Genomic DNA, 21,358 nt, shown 5'->3' on the forward strand with positions numbered 1-21,358 from the left:
GGCAAGGGGGCAGGGGCCTGGATGCGGGGGACGGGCACTCTGAGCCCCGCAGCAAGGGGCTCGACCAGTCCTCAGGGACCCCCCTAAGCGAATGCTCCTTTCTCCCCACAGCTCGTGTATGAGTTTTTCTTACGTTTCCTTGAGTCTCCTGATTTCCAGCCAAACATAGCCAAGAAGTACATTGACCAGAAGTTTGTCCTTGCTGTAAGTCTCTGCAGCTCCTGCCTTCCCCTCCTTCCTGTCTGTGAACTCTAGCCCCACGGCCCCTGCCTCCAGGCCCAGCTGCTTTTTGCTTCTGCTGAATATAGGTACCGTGCTGGGTTTTCACTCTGTCTGGTGCACATCGACTGGGGGTTGAAATGACCTCCTCTGCCTATAAGAAGCTTCCAGCGTAACAGGAGGAAACCAGAAAGCAGCCCAGTTGCCTGGCCCCCTCACTGGGGTCTGCACGTGTGCACCTGGGGCAGAGCAGTGTAACAGCACCACTCTTCCCAGACTGGTCCCCACGCCCTTTCTCCAGAGAGCCTCTGGGCTTCCCCTGGCCAGGACCCAAGTCACCCCCAGCACCCCCTCCTGCCTCACTTGCTGCCTCTCTTCCCGCCTGCTCCAGCTCCTGGACCTGTTTGACAGTGAGGACCCTCGAGAGCGGGACTTCCTCAAGACCATCTTGCATCGCATCTATGGCAAGTTTTTGGGGCTCCGGGCTTATATCCGTAGGCAGATCAACCACATCTTCTACAGGTGAGGCCAGGAGCCCGGGCTCAGGAGCAAAGCAAGCCCCCCCCCCACTAAGGGGAGGTGGGAAAAGGGCGATAGGCGGGACTCTGCAGAACGCTGGCGGGGCATCGGGTTATCAAGAGAGATTTTATTCTTCCCTCAGGTTCATCTACGAGACAGAGCATCACAACGGGATTGCCGAGCTCCTGGAGATCCTGGGCAGGTGAGAGGTGGAGCCGGGGCACACGTGCCTGCAAAAGGTGGGGAGGACTGGTGCCCTGAGCCTGGCCCTGGCCCTGTGGTCCTCACAACCCTCCCTTAACTCCCAGCATCATCAACGGCTTTGCTTTGCCCCTGAAGGAAGAGCACAAGATGTTCCTCATCCGTGTCCTGCTTCCCCTTCACAAGGTCAAGTCTCTGAGTGTCTACCACCCTCAGGTGAGCTGCCTTCCTCCTGATGAGCAGGGACCCTCCGGCACAGAAGAACGGGTGGGGAGGCGCTTCAGCCGCAACGGGCAGAGCTCCCCTCTCCACCTGTGTGTCTCTCCTGGGGTCTGGTTTCTGTCGCCGACCCCTCTGCCCCCCTTCTGAGCCCTGCACCTCACCTCCTTTGCCCTTCAACCTTTGGCAGCTGGCCTACTGCGTGGTGCAGTTCCTGGAGAAGGAGAGCAGTCTCACTGAGCCGGTAACTCCCCTCCTGGGCCCCGGGTCCCCCTCTCTCCCTGTCCGCAGTGCCTGCCACTTGGCACCTCTCGGGCAGTGCTGTGAGCAGGAACTCGGGAGGGATGTGGCCTGGCACGTGGCTTGGTTTCCTCTCTCGACACACCTAGGAAACAGATGCAGGCCGAGAAACATGAATGTTTCACTGAGGCCACCCAAGCTGTGCCGCCAGGGGGGAGCAGGCAGGAAGGCTTCCTGAAGAACCAGGAAAGGTGCTTAGTGAGGATTTTACCCCCATGGCCTCCTCTTCCCTGCAGGTGATCGTGGGACTTCTCAAGTTCTGGCCCAAGACCCACAGCCCCAAGGAGGTGATGTTCCTGAATGAGCTGGAGGAAATTCTGGATGTCATTGAACCTTCAGAGTTCAGCAAAGTGATGGAGCCACTCTTCCGCCAGCTTGCCAAGTGCGTCTCCAGCCCCCATTTCCAGGTGAGACCCAGGCGCAGAACATCCCAGCCCCTGCCTCCCAGAAAACTGAGAGTCTGGGCATAGTAAACTGCATCCCCCCCCTGAGTCCCACCGTACCCACCAGGTGGCGGAGCGCGCTCTCTATTACTGGAACAACGAGTACATCATGAGCCTGATAAGTGACAACGCTGCCCGGGTCCTCCCCATCATGTTCCCCGCGCTCTACAGGAACTCGAAGAGCCACTGGAACAAGTAGGGAACTGGGGTGGTGGTGGGTGGTGAGGATCTGGTTTTGGAACATGGGAGGGTGCAGGCGAACTTCCGTGATCTCCCCTGGTCCCTCTGCAAGCGGGGCTGGTGCCCACTGCACGTTAATAGTGCCTTGAGGGACCAGTGGGGAGTAAAGACACCCAGGTGAGAGCTCCGTGCTACCCAGCAGCTGAGCCATGGCCTCTATCACATCTCTTCTTGAGGTCAGATATTCCGCAGCTTTGGAGATTTAATTCCATGTTGTGAGAAGCTGATGTGATCCTCTTAGTATGTACTAAATCCCAGTTTTGTAAAAAGGCTTTCCTGCTAAAAGCGAATGCGCTGTGGCGCCCACACAGTCCATCACACAGCTGGGAGACCATCAGTGCAGGGGAGACAAGTAGGAAGCAGGGCGGGGGGGAGCTCTTGGGCATGGGGTTCGGGGAAGGATGGACAGGCACCCCTATTTGTAAAGCCCTAAAATGCTGATCTCAGGTCACGTGATTTGACCCAGGTGATGAGCTCACACGGTACGCAGGCTGGGGAGATGGGAGTGGTCCATGGGAAAGGTCTTGGCAGAGGTGCCTTGTGGGAAGAGCAAGTTGAGGTCCTGGCACTAAGGGCGGGCTCGGGCCTCCTCTACCTCCCTCTGTCTTCCTGGTGGCAGGACAATCCACGGGCTGATCTACAACGCCCTGAAGCTGTTTATGGAGATGAATCAGAAGCTGTTTGATGACTGTACGCAACAATACAAGGCAGAGAAGCAGAAGTGAGTGTCTCTCTCCTCGGGGGTGTTCATCTTGCACACCAGCCCCCGGTGTTTCTCTCTCAAGCCGGCCCCCATCCTGTCTTTGCTCCCCCAGGGGTCGGTTCCGAATGAAGGAAAGAGAGGAGATGTGGCAGAAGATCGAGGAGCTGGCCCGACTTAATCCCCAGGTGAGCTGGTTCTGCCACCGCCCTGAACTGAGGGGTCCCGCGTGGGCTGGGGCAGGGTTTATTTCAGGAGGAATAGGAAGCAGACGGGGTCACAGACTTGGCAATGGCTCTTGCCACTCGTCCGTGCCTCCTCCCTCGCAGTATCCCATGTTCCGAGCTCCTCCTCCGCTGCCTCCTGTGTACTCGATGGAGACTGAGACCCCCACGGCCGAGGACATTCAGCTTCTCAAGAGGACAGTGGAGACAGAGGCCGTGCAGGTGGGAGGGCACGGGCTGGGGAGGGGGGACGGGGGCCACAGAGCTAAAGAACAAAGTTCCCATCCTGGCTCAGCGGTAACGAGCCCGACTAGTATCCATGAGGATACAGGTTCGATCCCTGGCCTTGCTCTGTGGGTCAAGGATCCAGTGTTGCCATGAGCTGTGGTGTAGGTCACAGATGCAGCTTGGATCCTGTGGCTGTGGTGCAGGCCGGCAGCTGTAGCTCTGATTCCACCCCTAGCCCGGGAACCTCCATGTGCTGTGGGTGCGGCCCTAAAAAGCAAAAATAAAAGATCAAGGGGAAGCAGTAGGATCTCTCAGGAATCCGTCACCGTCTCTCATTTTCTATATCCACACAGATGCTAAAAGACATCAAGAAGGAGAAAGTGCTGCTTCGGCGAAAGTCGGAGCTGCCCCAGGACGTGTACACCATCAAGGCACTGGAGGCGCACAAACGGGCGGAAGAGTTCCTAACTGCCAGCCAGGAGGCTCTCTGACCTCCTCACCTCCCCGCCACAGGGCCACAGCCCACTCGGCCCTGGGACACTGCCCCGGCCCTCCACCCTCTGCTCCCCACTGGCTGACTCTGGGCAGGGCAGTGCCTCTCTACTCCAGGGAGGGGGGTGTGGCGCTTGAAGCAGGGACCCCCCCCACAGAGCGGTCCCTTGTCTCCCCCACATGTGTTCATGCCTCCCCGCGGCTAGTACAGAGGCTGTGCGCTGCGATGCTCAGTGCTCAGACAACTTGGGGACGCCTGGCCCCCTCCTGCTCCTCACCCACAGCTACATGAGGCCGCTCTGAGAATACACACAGGAATATACGCCCCCTCCCCTCTTCCCTTCAGCCTCCTTGGCACCCCAGGTGTCTCCTCCTCTCCCTCCCCTGCAGGCATATAGGGAGCAGTGGGAGACAATTCTCACCAAAGTTATGTCGCCCCATTGGTCCCTGGAGTGGATTAGCTGCAGGGGAGCAACCCCCGATGGCACAAATAGGCCCCCAGCCCCGGCAGTGCGCAAACTGATGGGGGTGCGTTATTTCCTCTTACCTTCTGCCTGACCAAGACAACGTGGGAGGGCAGAAGGGAGAAAGCATAGGCTCTGGACAAGAGGTGGTGAATGTGGAGCCCTGATGGACCAAGAGAAAGGGATGAACAAACACCCCACCCTGTGCCCCCTTTTGGGTGAACAGCAGCCCCGGGATCATTGACACAGAAGGGACCACCCTGGGGCTGACTGCTCTATGGTGTTGGTTGCCAAAGCCGGGAGGAAGGAAGCAGGGAGCAGTGCCCCAAGCATGGCTCCCCCCAACACCTATTTATTTCCTTGTTTGTACTGATGCTAGCCAGGCCCTCCCTTGTCCCTTTCAGGCACCCTGGAGGGACAAGACGCTGGGGAGGGCCGGGCTTGAGGTCCAGGGGCACAGGCAGCACAGCTTCTGGCTGTGTACATAGGGTGCTTTATTCTCCACAGAGTGATACATGCTAAGGTGGGTTGGGCCTGGGTGGATGTCCCCATATGTACAGAACTGAATAAAGTGGGTCTCTGAGAAGACGTCTGATTTGCCTTGATGTGGAGAGGGAGGTGGGGAGGATGGAGATGGACACTACAACCAGGATGCGTTCAGTCCTGTGCTGGTTCTGGCCTCGAATGCAGGGAGATAAGGCAGCCTCAGGGTGGTCACTTCCAGGCAGGGGTGGCCTGCCGGGCTTGGAGGGCCTTCTGTACCACATCTTCCCATTGGGCATCTGATATCTCCCGAGCCCAGGCAGGAACCCCTGGCGCAGGCAGGCTTACTCCAGCCATGGTCCTTTTCACCAGCTCTACGTGTTCTGAAATCACAGGCAGAGACCAGTTAGGGAATAGAAACAATGGACCCGTTCCCCTCTCCTTTGGCTAAAGGAACCCAGAGCTTTTGGGACACTGAAGTCATCTTGTGATTCCTAAGCAAGCCTGCACCACCCCCCCCTACCGCCCCACAACAAGTCTAAGAAAAGCATTTCACCTGGATTCTCAAGTTTGCAAACTTACCACAAACTGCTGCTTTAGGAACAGGGTGATCCTCTGTGACTCCCCTCTACTGGCTCTAACCAGTTCCCTTCCTCCGTAATTATTCCAGAATAAAAGAACGATCTCTTGGAGTTTCCGTTGTGGCCCAGCGGTTAACAAACCCAACTAGCATCCATGAGGACACAAGTTCGATCCCTGGCCTCACTCGTGGGTTAAGGATCCCGTGTTGCCGTGAGCTGTGGTGTAGGTCGTAGATGTGGCTTGGATCCCAAGTTGCTATGGCTCTGGCATAGGCCTGTGGCTACAGCTCCAATTGGGCCCCTAGCCTGGGATTCTCCATATGCTGTGGGTGTGGCCCTAAAAAGAAAAAAAAAAAAAAACTCTTTTACCTGGGTCCATGGGAATAGAGCTGTGGTTGCTCAATGCTGTAGCTCCCTCTTCATCTTCATCCTCACTTTCTAATGGGGGGTCTGGCAAATGAAGCCCCAAGGCCTGCAGAGCCAGAGAAGACAGTTCAGGGTCATCCCTTCAGGGATTCCAGCTTCACCTGTTCAGGAACAATGCCTCCTCCACCATACCTGGATTCGATCCTGGATATCAGCAACTACATCTTCTCCATCTCCCACTGGTGCCAGCTCCACCTCCTCTTGTTCAGGATCTTGGTTCAGGGGCTGGTAGGAGTAGCCAGCTGGGCCTGTTCCTGTTTCCTCTTGCTCTTCCTCTGGCTCCTCACTGCTCCAATCCCCAGTGCCTTCTGTAGGGCCCTGGTGTGGCCCGAGTTCTTCAGTCTGATTGGGGAAGATACGTTCAGGACCCATGATGTCTCCCCCTAGAACTACTGCTGCCATCGGGCAGGGGCTGCAAGAACATGGAGACAGGAGAACAGAGATCAGACAAAATTAGGCCCAGCTTTAGCCTGTCATCCAGTCCCGTGCGGTCTCCTCCTGCGCCCACAAAACATTGAAACGCCCAAGTTTCCTGCACCCCACAACACCTCTCCTGGACTCTCCACCTCTTGAGCTGGCTCTTATCTCCAACCAAGGCCCACTTGCCTTGCTCCGACAATTCTTAAATAACAGCCCAAGCGAAGGCCATGCCACCTTCCAAAAGACACCCCTTCGGGAACGCCCTCCCCCCCGCCCCATCCACTTAGGAACTCCGGGTCACCAAACAAGCTCCCCTAGACAAGGCATACCCGCCCCCTTCTCTCCTCTCTAAGGGATTTCCCTCTGTACCGCCTGATAAACGCCCTTCGGACCCCAGGAGATCCCTTCAAATGGCCCCAGATGTGGCGTCCCCGACCCGCCCCCACCAATTCTCGGCGCCGGTATTTGCGCGCGCCTCACCCGCTCAGAGCCCGCGGCCGAACCCCGCACCTTCACTTCCGGCGAGGCAGGACGTTCCGAGGCGGCCCCGTCCTCCAGCCCCGCCCCGCCGCGCTCATGATTGACACGAGTGAAGGCGAAGGGTCCGCCCCTTGCTCCGCCTCCACCATCTTCTCGCCAAACAAAGGACTACATTACCCGGTAGGCCCCGCGGTTGTTTGTGTTTGGTTTTGTTTTGTTTTGTTTTGTTTTTTTTAATTTTAGGGCCGCCTGTGTAGCATATGGAAGTCCCCAGGCTAGGGGTTGAATCGGAGCTACAGCTGCCCGGCCTACACCACAGCCACAGCAACACGGGATCCGAGCCGCGTCTGTTACCAACACTGCAGCTCGTGGCAAGGCCGGATCCTTAACCCACTGAGCGGGGCCAGGGATCGAACCCTCATCCTCTTGGATACTAGTCAGGTTCGTTACCACTGAGCCGCAACGCGAACTCGGCCCCGCGGTGTTTGATAGGTATAAGCACATGCGCAGACTCCTCCGACTCCTGCCCATCCTTCAGCCCCTCGCGTTCCTCCCGAAACCGATGGACTACAAATCCCGGTAGACTTCCGGCACTTAGAGCTGAATGCACGTGCGCTTACAGCTGCCCGCCGGAAGGACCGAGCCTGGCTGTGTTTATCTCGTTGGAGATCCAGTCGGCAGTTGGCGGGCAACGGGTTCAAAGCTGCAGGCAGCGCGAGGACCCGCGGCCCCGCCCCGGCCCGGCCTGGCAGGTAGCCCGTGGTGGGTTGAGGGACGAGGAAAATCATAGGGGATGGGGACGCCGATGCCTAGAGCTGAATTGTGGGGGAGGGGCCGGAGACCGATGAGGTGGGGGTGGGGAGGGGGATGACGGGAAAGGAGAGTGTTAAGGGGGAAAGAAGGGCTGGGGGAGGATGGTGGGGAAAGCGATGGGAGAGACCTGGTAACTGGAGAAGGCACTGAAGGGAACTGGAAGGAAGACTGGGTTAGGAGGAGAATGGGAAAGCTGAGGATAATGGAAGAAAAGGGCGGGGGTGTCTGGTGTTGTGGGGGCAGGGAGGTTGGAATGACTGGAAGAAGACCCGGATAGCGTCATATACAGGGAGGAATATCTCTGGCCGAAAGGGGTCAGGGGATGTTAGCTTGTTTCCCCCCTATCGAAAGAAGGAAAATGGAAGGCTGTCGGGGTGGAGCTTGGAGTTGTGGGAGAAGGAAAAAGCAGAAAACTGCAAAGCTCTCAAGAGATCTGAAAAGGCCAGAAACGGAGAGTGAAAATTGCAAGAGAATAGGAAGGGGGGCAGGTCTCTGAAAGGCATGGAAGAAGCTGGAGAATGCCGCAGTGATGGAGCACGGACGGGAGAGCCCCAGGGATCAGAGGCGCCCGGGAGATGCTGGGGCTTGTCTTTCATGAGCTTGAGTTGTCCTTTGGAGAAGACGCTGAGGGTTTTTTCCTCTACCTTTGGATGGAATTGCTTCCCTCTTGCCCAGTGAATTCTTTACTTTACCTTGATATAGCTGAAGAGGAGAGTAGAAGCTGTGAGGGAAGAGGAAGGACCCCCATTCTTAAGCTCTCCAACTTCCTTCCTATCTGTCCCCACAAGCCCAGATCCAAGAGCTTTTGGATTGAGGACGGGAGTAATGAAGTGAGAGTGGTTTCCTGCTGGGGCTATTTCAGGTTTGGCAGAGTGGGGGAGGGTTGGGGGAAGTTGGGTGGGGGCAGGGGTCTGGCAAGCCAGCTCAAAGCCCTGTGTCTTTCTTGCAAGGGACCTTCCTTTACTTGAGCTTTTTCTGTGCCTGAGGTTCGGGCTAGCTCTTCTCTCTGCCAGGGCTTCTTGAACAGGGAGCAGATGATCCACCCAAACCCAGCAGGTGCCTGCCAGCGAAGGCAGTGCCAGCTGCAAGAGGATTTGTCTAACAGAGCCTTCAAATGTACCCATTATCTCTAGGTTGGTGGGTTGTCTTGCAGAGACCATGACCGCTCATGCCTGGGTCTTTTTCTTATCCTGACCAAAGGCATTTTTGTGTTCCTGCTCCTCTCCAAGGCACATCGCCACCCCCATCCCCTTTCAGGGCCCCAAACGGGAAAAGAGCTGCTGGAAACAGCTTGTTCCTTACCACAATGGCAGGGTTGGGCAAGTGGCAAGAGGAGAAAACCCCGCCTCCCCACCCCCACCCCCTCAATCCCCGGCAGACACATACCTTTCTGGCTTAAGTTCTTGGCAGCATCCCAGGCACAGCTGTCAAAGGAACTCATCGTGCCTGTGAGGGGCCCTGGGTGACCCTGCTGACAACAGCTCAGTTGCACAAGAGCCCCCCAGGAGGGGCTAACTGTCCATGGAAGTCCCCGTCCCGGATTCATCCCACCCTGTCCTGGATAGAGGGACTGTTCCTCTCTGAAAGCCTAAAAGCTTTTCAGCTTGGAGACACTCATGCCAGCTTTCAATGGACCGTTTGGGGCTGCCTGGGCTATTCATAGCTCTGAGTATTTTGAGATCCCGCTCCCCACCTCAAAGAGCACACAGATTCTTAGAGAGGTGGCAATAAGCAGAGCAGAGCCAGAGAGAAAAGAGGAGCTTGGGCCTGGCCAGGGACAGGGTGGAGCCTCGGTAAGTAGGAGACAACCATGTTAAGCCCTTTTTCAGCAGCCGAGCTGGCAGTCAGGTCAGAGTGGCCCCACCCTTCACTGTTGGAGAACACAGGGCCGGGGGCCAGCTCCCTGACCTCAGCAGCTCCCTTAGTACATAGCCAGCCACCTGAGCTGCAGAGGGGTGGTGTGGAAGGGCCACCAGGGTGACACTTGGAGGCCAGGGCTAGTCCTGGGCAGAGTCACGGTGAGCCAGGCAAAGGCCTTGCCTGAGGAGCCCACGGTCCTAACTTGTGTGCAGGTAGCAGAGGCAGCAGGCCGTGCCGGGGGGGCATGTGGCTGTAACCAGTGGCCCAGGGGATGTTACGCTGGACGGTGCACCTGGAGGGCGGGCCCCGCAGGGTGAACCATGCTGCAGTGGCCGTCGGGCACAGGGTGTACTCCTTCGGGGGTTACTGCTCCGGCGAGGACTATGAGACGCTGCGTCAGATTGATGTACACATTTTCAATGCAGGTGAGCTCCCCTGGGGACCATCCCTGGGCGCCCCCATCAGGGAGGGCAACTGGGCGGCTGAGGAAGGTTTGATGTGGGTGCCTGCAGCCAAAAGGGATGGAGAACACGCACATCTGGTTTGGGGAGAGGTGGATAGCCTCAAGGGAGGTTCCCAGGGCTGAGCAGAGCTGTGCCCACAGTGTCCTTGCGTTGGACAAAGCTGCCCCCGGTGAGGCCCGCCACCCGCGGGCAGGCTCCTGTGGTACCCTACATGCGGTACGGACACTCCACCGTCCTCATCGACGACACAGTCTTCCTTTGGGGTGGGCGGAATGACACCGAAGGGGCCTGCAATGTGCTTTATGCTTTTGATGTCAGTGAGTATGGGTCTCAAGCTGCCAAGTGGTACCTGGGCGGGGGGAGGGGGGGGTTCTGGGAAAGGTGTGGGCTGAGGGGGCTGGGGATGAGGCATCCCGAAGTGTAGGAGGGAGGGTCCGCTTGCTCACTGGGCCCACCCTTTCCCCCTCTACAGATACTCACAAATGGTCCACACCCCGAGTAGCAGGAACAGTTCCTGGGGCCCGGGACGGACATTCGGCTTGTGTCCTGGGCAAGACCATGTATATTTTCGGGGGCTACGAGCAGCTGGTAGGTCTGAACTCGACGTTCAGGGTGGGGAATGAGAAAGAGGAAGGGGAATTAAGGTAGTGGAATGGGAGGCTTTGGTTTGCTCCCAGGATCAGAGGGAGGAGGGTGGAGGGTCGGGGGGTGACCACTTCCCCTCCCTCTCTTATTCCTTCTCTTACTTCCTTCCTTGTCCCTCTTAGGCGGACTGCTTTTCCAATGACATTCACAAGCTGGATACCAGCACCATGACATGGACCCTGATCTGTACAAAGGTCTGCCCTTTTTCCTCTCTCCCAGATCTCCCGCCTCAGTTTAAGAAACCATAGGGACAAATCAGCTGTACTTTACTTTACAAAGAGAGAGAGAGAGAGAGAGAGAGGGAGGGAGGGAGGGAAGGAGGGAGGGAGAAAGAGGAAGGAAGGAAGGGAAAGAAAGAAACCATAGAGAGCTTCAAAACCAAAGCTGACCCCCTCCCCCTCCTGTCTCTGCTCTTGCCCAGGGCAACCCCGCACGCTGGAGGGACTTCCACTCGGCCACCATGCTGGGCAATCACATGTATGTCTTTGGGGGCCGTGCCGACCGTTTCGGGCCATTCCACTCCAACAATGAGATTTACTGCAACCGCATCCGCGTCTTTGACACGAGGACCGAGGCCTGGCTGGACTGTCCACCCACCCCGGTGCTGCCTGAGGGGCGCCGGAGCCACTCAGCCTGTAAGCGTCTGTCATGTCCCTTCCCGTTCCCCCTTCCTACCCATTGTCCCCACACTCTTGAAAATTCTTCTCCTTCCAGTTGGCTACAATGGGGAGCTGTACATTTTTGGTGGCTATAATGCAAGGCTGAATCGGCACTTCCATGATCTCTGGAAGTTTAACCCTGGTAAGGAGCCCTGCCTTTAAGGGAGGAACAGGGAACAGTTAGGTGAGGGCAGGGGTGGAGAGGCTGTCTGCACTAGGCAGGTGTTGACCCGCCATTCAACCTTCTTCTTTTTAGTGTCGTTTACCTGGAAGAAGATTGAACCGAAGGGGAAGGGGCCGTGTCCCCGCCGGCGCCAGTGCTGCTGTATTGTTGGTGACAAGATTGTTCTCTTTGGGGGTACCAGGTTAGGAGGAGAGGAGGGAGGGCTCCAGGAAGGGCCTAAGCCTATGACTAACATTTGAGCAAGAGGGTCTTGTGGGTGGTCTCTGCTTCTTCCTTCATTTCTCTTTTGATTCCTACAGTCCGTCTCCTGAGGAAGGCCTGGGAGATGAATTTGACCTTATAGATCATTCTGACTTACACATTTTGGACTTTAGTAAGTGATAACTTATTCCCAAAGTGCTCCTGCTATCAGGGTCCCTGGCCTTGGGTGGTGATATCCAGGACTGGCCCCTTTGCTTGGCTTTAACCATCTTCCTCTCCCCCACTCCTCCTTTAAAGGCCCTAGTCTGAAGACTCTGTGCAAACTGGCTGTGATTCAGTATAACCTGGACCAGTCCTGTTTGCCCCATGACATCAGGTACAGTGAATGGTTGGAAAGGAGGGATTGGTTGAGGGCGATGGGCAGCACAGGCATGACCCGATTGGCTTGGTCTTGGTGTAAAAGAGAGAGAGATTGTTCTGCTGGGGATGTAATATACTTGTGGAGAGTGAATTGGAAGGAAAAATAAGACTGTCAGCTGGGGTAAATTACATGGGGGGAAAAATTCAGTTTCAAACAAACCAAGCTCATAAGCATCACTTCCTGAGACCTGAGCTTATGCAGTTGTTTTTGTTAACATGCTGAGAAGGTTTGAGTAAATCTTAGAATCTAGCTGCAGAGAGACGTTTAGGAGCTTCTGGATCACATTAGTTCCAGAGTTAAGGGAAGTCCTTCCTACTTCCCTTTGAGTCCGTATTCTTAGGTCCAAATCAACTGTTGAAAGTTATCTGGTGTACGATTGTGCCCTTTGGGGTCATTCTGCGACACTTCACTCTTTTTGTAACAGTTCTGCTTAACTCTTACTTGCTGAGGGTCTGTGTGTTCAGCATGTGGTGACAGAGTATATACAAGGCTGAACTGAGGGATCCAGGCTGGCCCAAGTGCTTAATACCAAGTAGACTGTAGCCTTGGCATAAGGAGGTACTTAGTGAATCTTTGTTGAATGACAGTATTGCCAAAAAGGGAGGAATTTAATTTGAATTTGGTGGGAGGTGTGGGGAAGGCCTCTGGGAGGATAGGAGAGCTGAGTCAGGGCCTTAGAAGAATGGGAGTTGAGCTTATTCTTGGGAGGGGGAGGGGGAGGGGCTTCCTGACTGTATCTAAGCAGAGGAGAAAAGGTAGGTTTGGAAGTTTGTTGACATGTGTACAGTGATGGTTTTCTCATTGTGTACGGGGGCACACGAATATAAAAATGTAAACATAAACAGGAAATCCACTTGAGCTTGCAGGTGGAGGAGTGGGTGGTATTGGATTTGGTGGTGGGAGGGGTGTGATTGTTAAACCCGTAGGGCTGTAAGGAAGAGGTGGTTGTAGGTAGTTGAGCTTTAGGAAGTTGAAGGGACTGGTGTGTTGATAGCTTTGTTTGAGCAATTCTAGACTTGGGGGTGGAAGCTCTCCTTTCTTTCTGCCTGTCATTTTTGGCCTTCCAGGTGGGAGCTGAATGCCATGACCACCAACAGCAATATCAGTCGCCCCATCGTCTCCTCCCATGGGTAGAGGAAGTTTCTGCTGCCTCCCTTCCTGAGCCTGCGTTGTCTTCACTGCCCCTGCCCATCTCTCACCCGCCTGCCCCCCTTTGGACCCTGGACTCGTATACCTCCACATGGAGTTGGACTAGAGGTGTTTTCTGTGCTGTGAACTCAGTGGGGAGCTGTAGGGAGGAGGGCTAGGTCCCCTCCTCCTTGGGCCGAGGGCCCCTTCCCCTTGGTGCTCTTTCCCATCCACCTCCCTCCAACTGCTCCTGGGCCTCTGCTCTGCCCTGGCCAGCCATGCTCTGCTGGGAAGTGAAGGGAATGGGGAGAAGGGAGAAGCAAGCAGGGTCTGAGCCTCAGGAGCTTCCCCCCCCAACACACATCCCTATTACCACCCCTTCCCCCTGCTTGAGCCATGAGCATGGATTGGGAGCTGAGAGGAGTTGCAGCTGTTGGCATGAAGCCTCCTTCTCCCTGACTTGGGGAGGCAAGGACCAGCAGGTAATCTCACCCTTCCTTGAGCTGTTGCTGCACCCTGACGCTCTCAGCCGGCTCGGATTTTATAAAAATGAATTAAAAAAATCTCCAAACGTCTGATCTCTTTTTGTGAAACACGATAGGTTTGGGAGGAGTTTCCGATGAGGTACTGGCTTCTCAGCCAAGGGCATTAGGAAACCAAGTACCAACACAGCCTGGCTTTAGTTTCTCTTCAGTGCTAAGTCAATGCCTTGCGACAGACGAAAAGTTGGTGACGTTTTCGCAACTGGGTGCCCTTTTCTGCTGTAGGAGGGTTCCCAGGTGGCCCGCGGGGCTGCCGGGCCAGCCTACCCCAGCCTTTTGGCTCGGCAGTGGGCGGGATCAACTCTGACGTCGCCAAGCCGCGTGGACTCGGCCTACGGAAATGCAGGAAGGGGCGGGGCTGCCAGGGCGGAAGTAGTGCCATTAGTCTTTGGCTCTACGCAGAAGCCAATGCCGAGAGTGAGCTCCCGGAATGGGTTGGCTGCCGCGTCTCCCCACGGGGCCTGGGATGGCGAGGAGGACGGCGGGGGCCTGCGGAATGGTGAGGGCACAGCATCGGGCCGAAGGGGAAAGCGCGGGTGGCGGGGAGAGGGGCCAGGCAGCGGCGCCCGCCCGGCGCCCAGTAGTTCAGCGTCTGGTGTGGGCTCGGACCCCGCAGACGCCGTTAGAGTGAAACTGCTAAGTCTTGGAAAGACGCCAGCCGAGAGCGCCTCCAACGTATTGGAGAGTAAGAGAGGCTGCTTCCTGCGTTAGGACATACTGAGCAGTTTCTTAAAGGAAGAAAGAGGGCTTTGCGCAGGGGGAAAAACGTGTGTTCAAAAGCAGTCAGGAAAGGGCATGGATTGTTGGGGAAGGCTTAGTAGGTGAAAATTCAACCAACTTCGTGAACATGGAGTTCCGTCGTGGCTCAGTGGTTAACGAATCCCACTAGGAACCATGAGGTTGCGGGTTCGATTCCTGGCCTTGCTCAGTGGGTTAAGGATCCGGCGTTGCCGTGAGCTGTGGTGTAGGTCGCAGACGCGGCTCGGATCTGGCATTGCTGTGGCCGGCCGTGGCATAGGCCGGCAGTGGCATAGGCCGGCAGCTATAGCTCCGATTAGACCCCTAGCCTGGGGACCTCCAATATGCCATGGGTGCGGCCCTAAAAAGACAAAAAAAAACCAAAAAAACTTAAACATTATTAAGCGTTTATAGTATGCAGGTACAGTTCTAGATGCCACAGACAGTGAATAAAGCAACCCCAAACTCTTCTTATAAAGCTTATTATTTAGGGCTTAAAAAAACAAGAAGCAATTTAATACATTAAAAGGCAATAAAAGTTCCCACCGTGGCGCAGCGAGTTAAGGATCTGGTGTTGTCTCTGAGGCAGTGCTGGTTCGGTCCCTGCTCCGGAACAGTGGATTAAGGATCTGGACCAGCTGTTGCTCCCATTCTATCGTTGGCCGTGGAACTTCCAGATTGTCTGGAACTTCCAGATTGTCCGGGCACGGCAGAAAAATAAAATTTACAAAAGGCAATAAAGGACGAAATTGCATGTTTTGAAAGGGTGGATTTGGGAGTTCCTGCAGTGGCACCGTGGATTAAGAATCTGACTGCAGCAGTGCCCATTGTGTCGCAGTGGTTAATGAATCCGACTAGGAACCATGAGGTTGCAGGTTCGATCCCTGGCCTTGCTCAGTGGGTTAAGGATCCGGCATTTGCCGTGAGCTGTGGTGTAGGTCACAGACACGGCTCAGATCCTGCGTTGTTGTGGCTCTGGTGTAGGCTGACATCTGCAGCTCCAATTAGACCCCTAGCCTGGAAACCTCCACATGCTGCCAGAGCAGCACTAGAAAAAGACAAAAAAGGGAAAAAAAGAATCTGACTGCAGCGGTTTGGGTTGCTGCAGAGGTGTGGGTTCCGTTTCTGGCCGGCACAGTTAGTTAAAAGATCTGGTGTTGGCCTGTGTTGCCGTAGCTCCCGATGGGATTCAATCCCTGGCCCAGCAACTTCCACATGCCAAGGAAGCGGCCATTTAAAAAAGAGGGGGGTGGGTTGGAGTTCCCTTCGTATCACAGTGGTTAACGAATCCAACTAGGAACCATGAGGTTGCGGGTTCAATGCCTGGCCTTGCTCAGTGGGTTAAGGATCTGGCATTGCTGTGAGCTGTAGTGTAGGTTGCAGACACAGCTTGGATCCCTCGTTGCTGTGGCTCTGGCATAGGCCAGTGGCTACAGCTCCGATTAGACCCCTAGCCTGGGAACCTCCATATGCGGCTGGAGTGGCCCTAGAAAAGACAAAAAAAGGCGGGGGAGTGGGTGGGTGTTATGGTATGTGGATTGTATATCTCAATTTTTCAAAAGAGCTTTGAAGAGAAAGCAGGGGAGAGTTTGCAATTTTAAGTAATCACAAACGACCTCAGAAGGTGGCATTTGAGAAAGAGTTTGAAGGAAGTTGAGGAAGCAAGCAATAAATACATCTGGAGGAAGTATTTCAAGCAGAGCCAGAATCAAGTGCAAGGGAACCGAGGTGGGAACATTCCTCCTTAGAAACTGCTGGGAGGCTGTTGACTGAAGAGGAGTAAAAGATTAGTAGGAGATGAGATGAGAGACAATATGGGGGATAGGTCATATGGGGGTTTCCAAGCAATTACAAAGCCTATAGCTTTTCCTCTGAGTTAGAAGCCATTAGGGGGTTTTGAGTTCTGGAGTGACTAGTCTGAAGGATGTGTGTGTGGAAATGAGGTGGGAGTGATAAGATGAGGTTTGCATTTTATATGCTGACCTGGGCTGAGGTGGGAAGGCAGGAAGCATAGCTTTGAAAGGAGTGAGACTGGGGTTGGGAGAGCAGTTAGGAGGCTCAAGCACTGATTGAGGTGAGCGGCGCTGAGCATATTCTGAACCAGAATAATGGCAATGGTAACTGAGCAAGGAAGCCAGAGGTCCTTGTGGGGAGGCCTAGAAAGGAATAATTTAAAAGAGAAGGCGATGGGAGTTCCCATCGTGGCTCAGTGGTTAACGAATCCAACTAGGAACCATGAGGTTGCGGGTTCGATCCCTGGCCTTGCTCAGTGGGTTAAGGATCCAGCATTGCTGTGAGCTGTGGTGTAGGTCGCAGATGTGGCTCGGATCCCGAGTTGCTGTGGCTGTGGTGTAGGCCGGCAGCTACAGCTCCGATTAGACCCCTAGCCTGGGAACCTCCACCTGCTGCAGGTGCAGCCCTAAAAAGACAAAAGACAAAAATAAAAATAAAAAAATAAAAGAGAAGGTGAAAAAGAAGAGACTGGTGGAGTTCCTGTCGCGGCTCAGTGGAAACGAGTCTGACTAGTACCAGTGAGGGCACAGATCTATCCCTGGCCCCACTCAGTGGGTCAGGAATCCGGCACAGCCATGAGCTATGGTGTAGATCACAGACATGGCTTGGATCTGGCCTTGCTGTGGCTGTGGCATAGGTCAGTGGCTGCAGCTCCAATTTGACCTCTAGCCTGGGAACTTCCGTATGCTGTGGGTATAGCCCTAAACACACACACACACACACACACACACACACACACACAAGACTGGCCTGGTCCACCTCCAGCCTTCCTTAGCAAGGTGAGGCCCCAGGTAGCTGGAACGGTTGGTGAGTTAGATGTCACTGTAGCACCTTTGCTGCCCGGGACCTGCAGTGATTGGTCTGAAGGGGATATTGAGACATGAGGATGGGGTGACGTCATTGCAGTCTTTGCAGTAGTGGAAGATGCTGAGCTGAGTTGACTCCCGACACACACACACACACCCCCCACTTCCTTCCACAGGCACTTCTGACATGTCATTTGAGGAGCTGTTGGAATTGCAGAGCCAAGTGGGGACTAAGACATACAAACAATTGGTAACTGGAAACAGCACTAAGAAGCAAAGTTCTAGACCACCTGTCCAGAAAGCATGTGTGGCCGATAAGCACAGGTGAGGAGCATGGCCTGCCCCAGGAGTTGCAGGATACCTGGGACCTTGAGTAGCTGCTTTCTTGTGTGGCAAGTAGGAGGCCTTTGACAAGACAGGAGCTCTCTTGACCTGTCCTTTCATTTCTCTGTAGGCCTCTGGAAATGTCAGCCAAGGTCCGTGTGCCATTTTTGCGTCAAGTTGTCCCCATCAGTAAGAAGGTGAGGAAGAGGCAGTAAGGTGCTCTCTCAGCGAAAGGACAGCGAACAGTTCTTTTATGTTCTTTGTTCTCTCCAAAGGTAGCCCGCGACCCACGCTTTGATGATCTGTCAGGGGAATATAATCCTGAGGTGTTTGATAAAACGTATCAGTTCCTAAATGACATCCGAGCCAGAGAGAAAGAGGTGTGTAGCATGAGACTGGTTTGTGGGGATCTGAGGGGTGGGAAACTGGAGCCCTGGCAGAGGGGAGCAGGGCTGCCCAGTTTACGGGCTGTGTGATCATTGGCCAGGTTACTTTACCTCTTTTGCTTCAGTCTCCTAACCACAAGAAAAGAGGTGATAGTAATTCCTCTCTCATGGTGTTATAGAACTAACTTATGTGAACCTCTTAGACTAATGCTCGGCACAGAGTTTTAGTTAAACATTTACACAATGCTAACCATCATGTTTCATCTTCAATTGTGGAGCTTGTGAAAAAACAGTTGAAGAAGCGCCGCTCAGGGGAGGAGCATGAGAAACTGCAGCAGCTGCTTCAGCGCATGGTGAGTAATCTGGGGAGTGGGTCAGTCACAGGAGGCACCTGTGGGAGTGGTGAGAGCACGTGGAGGCAGGAGGTGACTGGCGGTCCCTCCTGTTCACTCATCTCACTGGTCTCTCCTCTTGACTCTTCAGGAGCAGCAAGACATGGCACAGCAGGAGCGAAAGCGGCAGCAGGAGCTGCGCCTGGCCCTGAAGCAGGAGCGGCGGGCTCAGGCCCAGCAGGGCCATCGGCCATACTTCCTGAAGAAATGTGAGTGGGGCACAGCCATGACAGGCCATTACAGGGGCAGGGATTAGTGCCCATAGTGGCAGAATGTACTGCCACTGTTTAGTGCCCATAGCGGCAGAATGCCCACTGCCGCTGTTCCTACTTTCCTCCACTTTACCACGGGAAGAAACAGCGGGAAAGAACTGTTTGTAACCATGCTTGCATCCCTCCATAGACTATGGGCAGGAAGTGTGACTTTCCTCTCTGGCCCACCCCCATGTAGGTTGGCTTGGGCACAAAGAAGGAGCTCACAATTGAGTTGAGAGAGTGGCTTGCTTATACACCATTGAATTCCAGATGGGTGTCGTAGCCCAGTGTAATGGTCAAGGCTTGCTGACCTGGGGGCAGGGGCTTCCTGCTTGGCTTACCAGCTTGCTTTCTCCCTGTGCTCTAGCTGAGCAGCGCCAGTTGGTCCTAGCTGAGAAGTTCAAGGAGCTGAAACGCAGCAAGAAGCTCGAGAGCTTCTTGAGTCGAAAGAGACGCCGAAATGCAGGCAAGGACAGAAGACATCTCCCTTTGAGCAAAGAGTAATAAGAAAACGTCCTCAGCTCTTCTGCTGCCCCAGCAAGAAATGCAGCTCCCGGGACACATTTGGGCTGGGTCTCTTCTGGTCCTTTCCCACTCAAGGGCAAGGCTCACAGCTGCCTTGGAACTAGATTGGCTCAGAGATGACTGAGAGGGTCTGGGCTGCCCCAGGGCTGGACGAGAAGAGCAGTTCAGCCTTGTGCCGCAACGCACTTCCTCTCCTTGGACCTGGTTCACCGTGTCCTCCTGTCCTTCTCCCACTTGCCTTGAGACAGTGATTCTGGTATAGAAAGAAAAGGACCAGTGAGTGACACTGAGGCCGGTTGAAGGCCATAGGGTCTGCGAGTGACACCCAGGACTGAGTCTTTATATGGGAGCCAGTTCATAAACACTCTTGTCACTCATCTTTTTTATTCTGCTTATTTTGTAGGCGACCTAGAATTGCTGTTTCAGGGGTTGTGCATGGGGTAGGAAATAAACCTGAGGCTGCTACAAAGTGGGGAGTTAGGTCACAGCCCCCTCCTACTTAAACCTAACAGATGACATGATCATTCAAAGAGGGAACCAATTCCACAACTCATCAACTTAGCTTTGGTATCTGATGCAAGGAAAGATAGGAGGTGGGGGCAGAAAGCTTCCCCAGTAGGTCAGCACAGCTGGCTCTACTGTTTGGGTTGAGAATTCAATATTGCCCACGTGGACTAGAAAATATTCTTAAGCTGACAATTCAGTTTAAACGGCCTCAGGTTGGTAGTACCTTGAGGCTCCTGACACAGAAGCAAATGCATTCTTCTCGAGGATTGTATGTGAAACACAGGCCTTAAGGAATTCCTTCAGATAAAATTTCACTTACAGTGAAAACACAAAGCACACAAGGGAAGAAACTACTGTGAGCAAGAGTCATTAGGAACATCAGCAACAGAATCAGACGTGCAAAGACTAAGATGTTGGAAGCATAAAACAAAATGTAAAAATGTCTCAGGTTTAAAGAAAAGTTCTGGCTAATGAAAAAACATCGAAAAGGACCAAATTGGTTTGATAAAAAAAAGTTTTTAATGGAAAATGTACTATTTGAAGTTAGAAACTTATTATGGTTAAGTAGCAGAAGAGACACACCCAGAAGGAGAATGAACTGGAAGTAGATGTGAAGATGATGGAGCCCAGGAAACAGGGAAATGGAAACTAAGGAAAAGAGGTTAAACACGTGGAAGAAAGGAGTTCCCTGCTCTGGCACCACAGAGTCCATGGCGCCTCCGCAGCACCGGGACACAGGTTCAATCCCCAGCCTGGCACAGTGGGTTAAAAGGATCTGGGGTTGTTGCAACTGTAGCTCAGATCTGATCCCTGGCCCCAAGGACTCCATATGCCACAAGCGGTGGCCAGAAAAGAAAGAAAAAAAAAGGAAGATAGAATGAGGAGGTGTGACACAAATCACAGTTCCAGAAGGAGAGAGTTCTTGAGAGGCAGAATTTTCTAAAGTGATAGAATGTAAAGCCCCAAGAATCAGGAGCCCCAAGAGACAGGAATGTGAGGGGGAGGGGGGTGGTCCTAGAAAAATCACACAAACTAGAGAACATTAGATTAGCATCTAAAAAACAGCTGATAAAGGAAGGGGTAGAATTCAAAGCTGAGACCTCTGTTATTGCTTGCTGCCTCTGGGATGGTGGGGAAAGACGTCCTACTGATAAAAATGCACAAAAAAATGCATTTCTCCCAGTGACCAAGATGAAGGTTGTAACTGCCAGGAGAGTTCTGGCCCAGAGGGAGTGAGGGAGCCAGTGCCACGGCCTCCCCAATGCCACATGTGTCAATTCTGCCGTAAAGCCAACAAACCATTTCATGATGATAAAAGCAGAAAAAGACAAACTACTGGGGTCACAGGAACCTTAAGAAAATAGAAGAGAAGCTTGAAAAAAAAAAAAAAAGATAAACTCAGCAGTTAAAAGCCCTCTTCTTTGTCGGATCCCTTGTTGATGTGACGTCAGTGCTGCCACCCAAGGTCCTCCACTTGCCGCCCTGTGCTCTAGACAGACTTCCAGCAGAGCATCTGGTCACCAGGCTGTGAGGGGGATGCTGGGAAGGCAAGTATCTGGTCTTTTACGTGGTGGGAGATGGGCTCTATCTTCTACCTAGATTCAAGGTGGCCAGTTTCCAAGCATGAGAAGGGGATTCAGGTGAAGGGTGGTCAAGAAACCGAGACATGTGTCCACCACAAGGCTGCTCTGGCCCCAGGCCTTCAGACCATTACTTTCAGTAGCAGGAACTTGAGGGAGCCAGAGGAGACGGTGAGAGCACTGAGCTTCAGCTTCGGGTTGGTTTGTTAACAGTTTTAGTGAGATACAATGCACGTGCCATATAATTTACCCATTTGAAGTATACAATTCAGTGGGT

At 54.0% G+C, this 21,358-nt stretch overlaps 4 protein-coding genes across 19 annotated transcripts in view; 3 read left to right on the forward strand and 1 right to left on the reverse strand.

Moving 5' to 3' along the window:
• PPP2R5D (protein phosphatase 2 regulatory subunit B'delta) overlaps positions 1-4,844 on the forward strand; it is a 22,841-nt gene extending 17,997 nt beyond the window's left edge. The window contains exons 6-16 of one of the 3 annotated variants that reach the window (NM_001113451.1): positions 112-204; positions 611-741; positions 881-940; positions 1,047-1,155; positions 1,349-1,402; positions 1,695-1,865; positions 1,969-2,096; positions 2,761-2,862; positions 2,957-3,029; positions 3,171-3,287; positions 3,647-4,844. In NM_001113451.1, coding sequence (NP_001106922.1) covers positions 112-204; positions 611-741; positions 881-940; positions 1,047-1,155; positions 1,349-1,402; positions 1,695-1,865; positions 1,969-2,096; positions 2,761-2,862; positions 2,957-3,029; positions 3,171-3,287; positions 3,647-3,784 — 1,176 coding nt within the window. In that variant the 3' untranslated portion in view covers positions 3,785-4,844. Of the gene's footprint in view, positions 1-111; positions 205-610; positions 742-880; positions 941-1,046; positions 1,156-1,348; positions 1,403-1,694; positions 1,866-1,968; positions 2,097-2,760; positions 2,863-2,956; positions 3,288-3,646 lie in introns of all 3 variants that reach the window. The other 2 variants (XM_021097871.1, XM_013977924.2) reach the window with 2 other exon arrangements.
• Positions 4,307-6,795, reverse strand: MEA1 (male-enhanced antigen 1). 4 transcript variants are annotated; one of them, NM_001110429.1, is made up of 4 exons: positions 6,640-6,675; positions 5,872-6,234; positions 5,683-5,785; positions 4,307-5,115 (listed from the first exon to the last, which is right to left on the reverse strand). In NM_001110429.1, exons 2-4 carry the CDS (start codon positions 6,139-6,141, stop codon positions 4,964-4,966), a joined length of 525 nt encoding a protein of 174 aa, NP_001103899.1. In that variant the 5' UTR covers positions 6,142-6,234; positions 6,640-6,675; the 3' UTR covers positions 4,307-4,963. The 4 variants fall into 4 exon arrangements, with proteins under 4 accessions (NP_001103899.1, XP_013833377.1, XP_005666041.1 ...); XM_013977923.2 differs by having other exon boundaries at positions 4,720-5,115; positions 5,872-6,151; positions 6,670-6,795; XM_005665984.3 differs by having other exon boundaries at positions 4,720-5,115; positions 5,872-6,151; positions 6,529-6,670.
• On the forward strand, positions 6,792-13,585 carry KLHDC3 (kelch domain containing 3). 11 transcript variants are annotated; one of them, XM_021097859.1, is made up of 12 exons: positions 6,792-6,819; positions 7,132-7,391; positions 9,525-9,737; positions 9,917-10,093; positions 10,249-10,364; positions 10,544-10,615; positions 10,843-11,056; positions 11,136-11,222; positions 11,337-11,445; positions 11,564-11,637; positions 11,763-11,841; positions 12,954-13,585. In XM_021097859.1, exons 3-12 carry the CDS (start codon positions 9,584-9,586, stop codon positions 13,018-13,020), a joined length of 1,149 nt encoding a protein of 382 aa, XP_020953518.1. In that variant the 5' UTR covers positions 6,792-6,819; positions 7,132-7,391; positions 9,525-9,583; the 3' UTR covers positions 13,021-13,585. The 11 variants fall into 11 exon arrangements, with proteins under 11 accessions (XP_020953518.1, XP_005666033.1, XP_005666039.1 ...); XM_021097862.1 differs by lacking the exon at positions 6,792-6,819 and adding an exon at positions 8,155-8,314 and having other exon boundaries at positions 7,257-7,391; XM_021097861.1 differs by lacking the exon at positions 6,792-6,819 and adding an exon at positions 8,155-8,282 and having other exon boundaries at positions 7,257-7,391.
• RRP36 (ribosomal RNA processing 36) lies at positions 13,673-20,963 on the forward strand. Its single transcript, NM_001123090.1, has 7 exons — positions 13,673-14,055; positions 17,290-17,437; positions 17,568-17,634; positions 17,713-17,817; positions 18,102-18,176; positions 18,307-18,424; positions 18,837-20,963. The coding sequence occupies exons 1-7, from the start codon at positions 13,965-13,967 to the stop codon at positions 18,971-18,973; spliced, it is 741 nt and encodes a 246-aa protein (NP_001116562.1). The 5' UTR covers positions 13,673-13,964; the 3' UTR covers positions 18,974-20,963.

This window comes from Sus scrofa, chromosome 7 (assembly GCF_000003025.6).
Source record: "Sus scrofa isolate TJ Tabasco breed Duroc chromosome 7, Sscrofa11.1, whole genome shotgun sequence".
Lineage (NCBI taxonomy): Eukaryota > Metazoa > Chordata > Mammalia > Artiodactyla > Suidae > Sus > Sus scrofa.

Excerpts from the sequence above, each read along its gene's own strand:
- KLHDC3 (XM_005665976.3), top strand. The coding sequence starts at position 9,584 with ATGTTACGCTGGACGGTGCACCTGGAGGGCGGGCCCCGCAGGGTGAAC. Across the intron at positions 10,365-10,543 it reads TCGGGGGCTACGAGCAGCTG|GCGGACTGCTTTTCCAATGA; the intron begins GTAGGTCTGAAC and ends TGTCCCTCTTAG. Across the intron at positions 11,446-11,563 it reads GTTCTCTTTGGGGGTACCAG|TCCGTCTCCTGAGGAAGGCC; the intron begins GTTAGGAGGAGA and ends TGATTCCTACAG.
- MEA1 (NM_001110429.1), bottom strand. The coding sequence starts at position 6,141 with ATGGCAGCAGTAGTTCTAGGGGGAGACATCATGGGTCCTGAACGTATC. Across the intron at positions 5,786-5,871 it reads ATATCCAGGATCGAATCCAG|GCCTTGGGGCTTCATTTGCC; the intron begins GTATGGTGGAGG and ends CTGGCTCTGCAG. Across the intron at positions 5,116-5,682 it reads CTCTATTCCCATGGACCCAG|AACACGTAGAGCTGGTGAAA; the intron begins GTAAAAGAGTTT and ends CTGTGATTTCAG.
- RRP36 (NM_001123090.1), top strand. The coding sequence starts at position 13,965 with ATGCCGAGAGTGAGCTCCCGGAATGGGTTGGCTGCCGCGTCTCCCCAC. Across the intron at positions 17,635-17,712 it reads TTGTCCCCATCAGTAAGAAG|GTAGCCCGCGACCCACGCTT; the intron begins GTGAGGAAGAGG and ends TTCTCTCCAAAG. Across the intron at positions 18,425-18,836 it reads GCCATACTTCCTGAAGAAAT|CTGAGCAGCGCCAGTTGGTC; the intron begins GTGAGTGGGGCA and ends CCTGTGCTCTAG.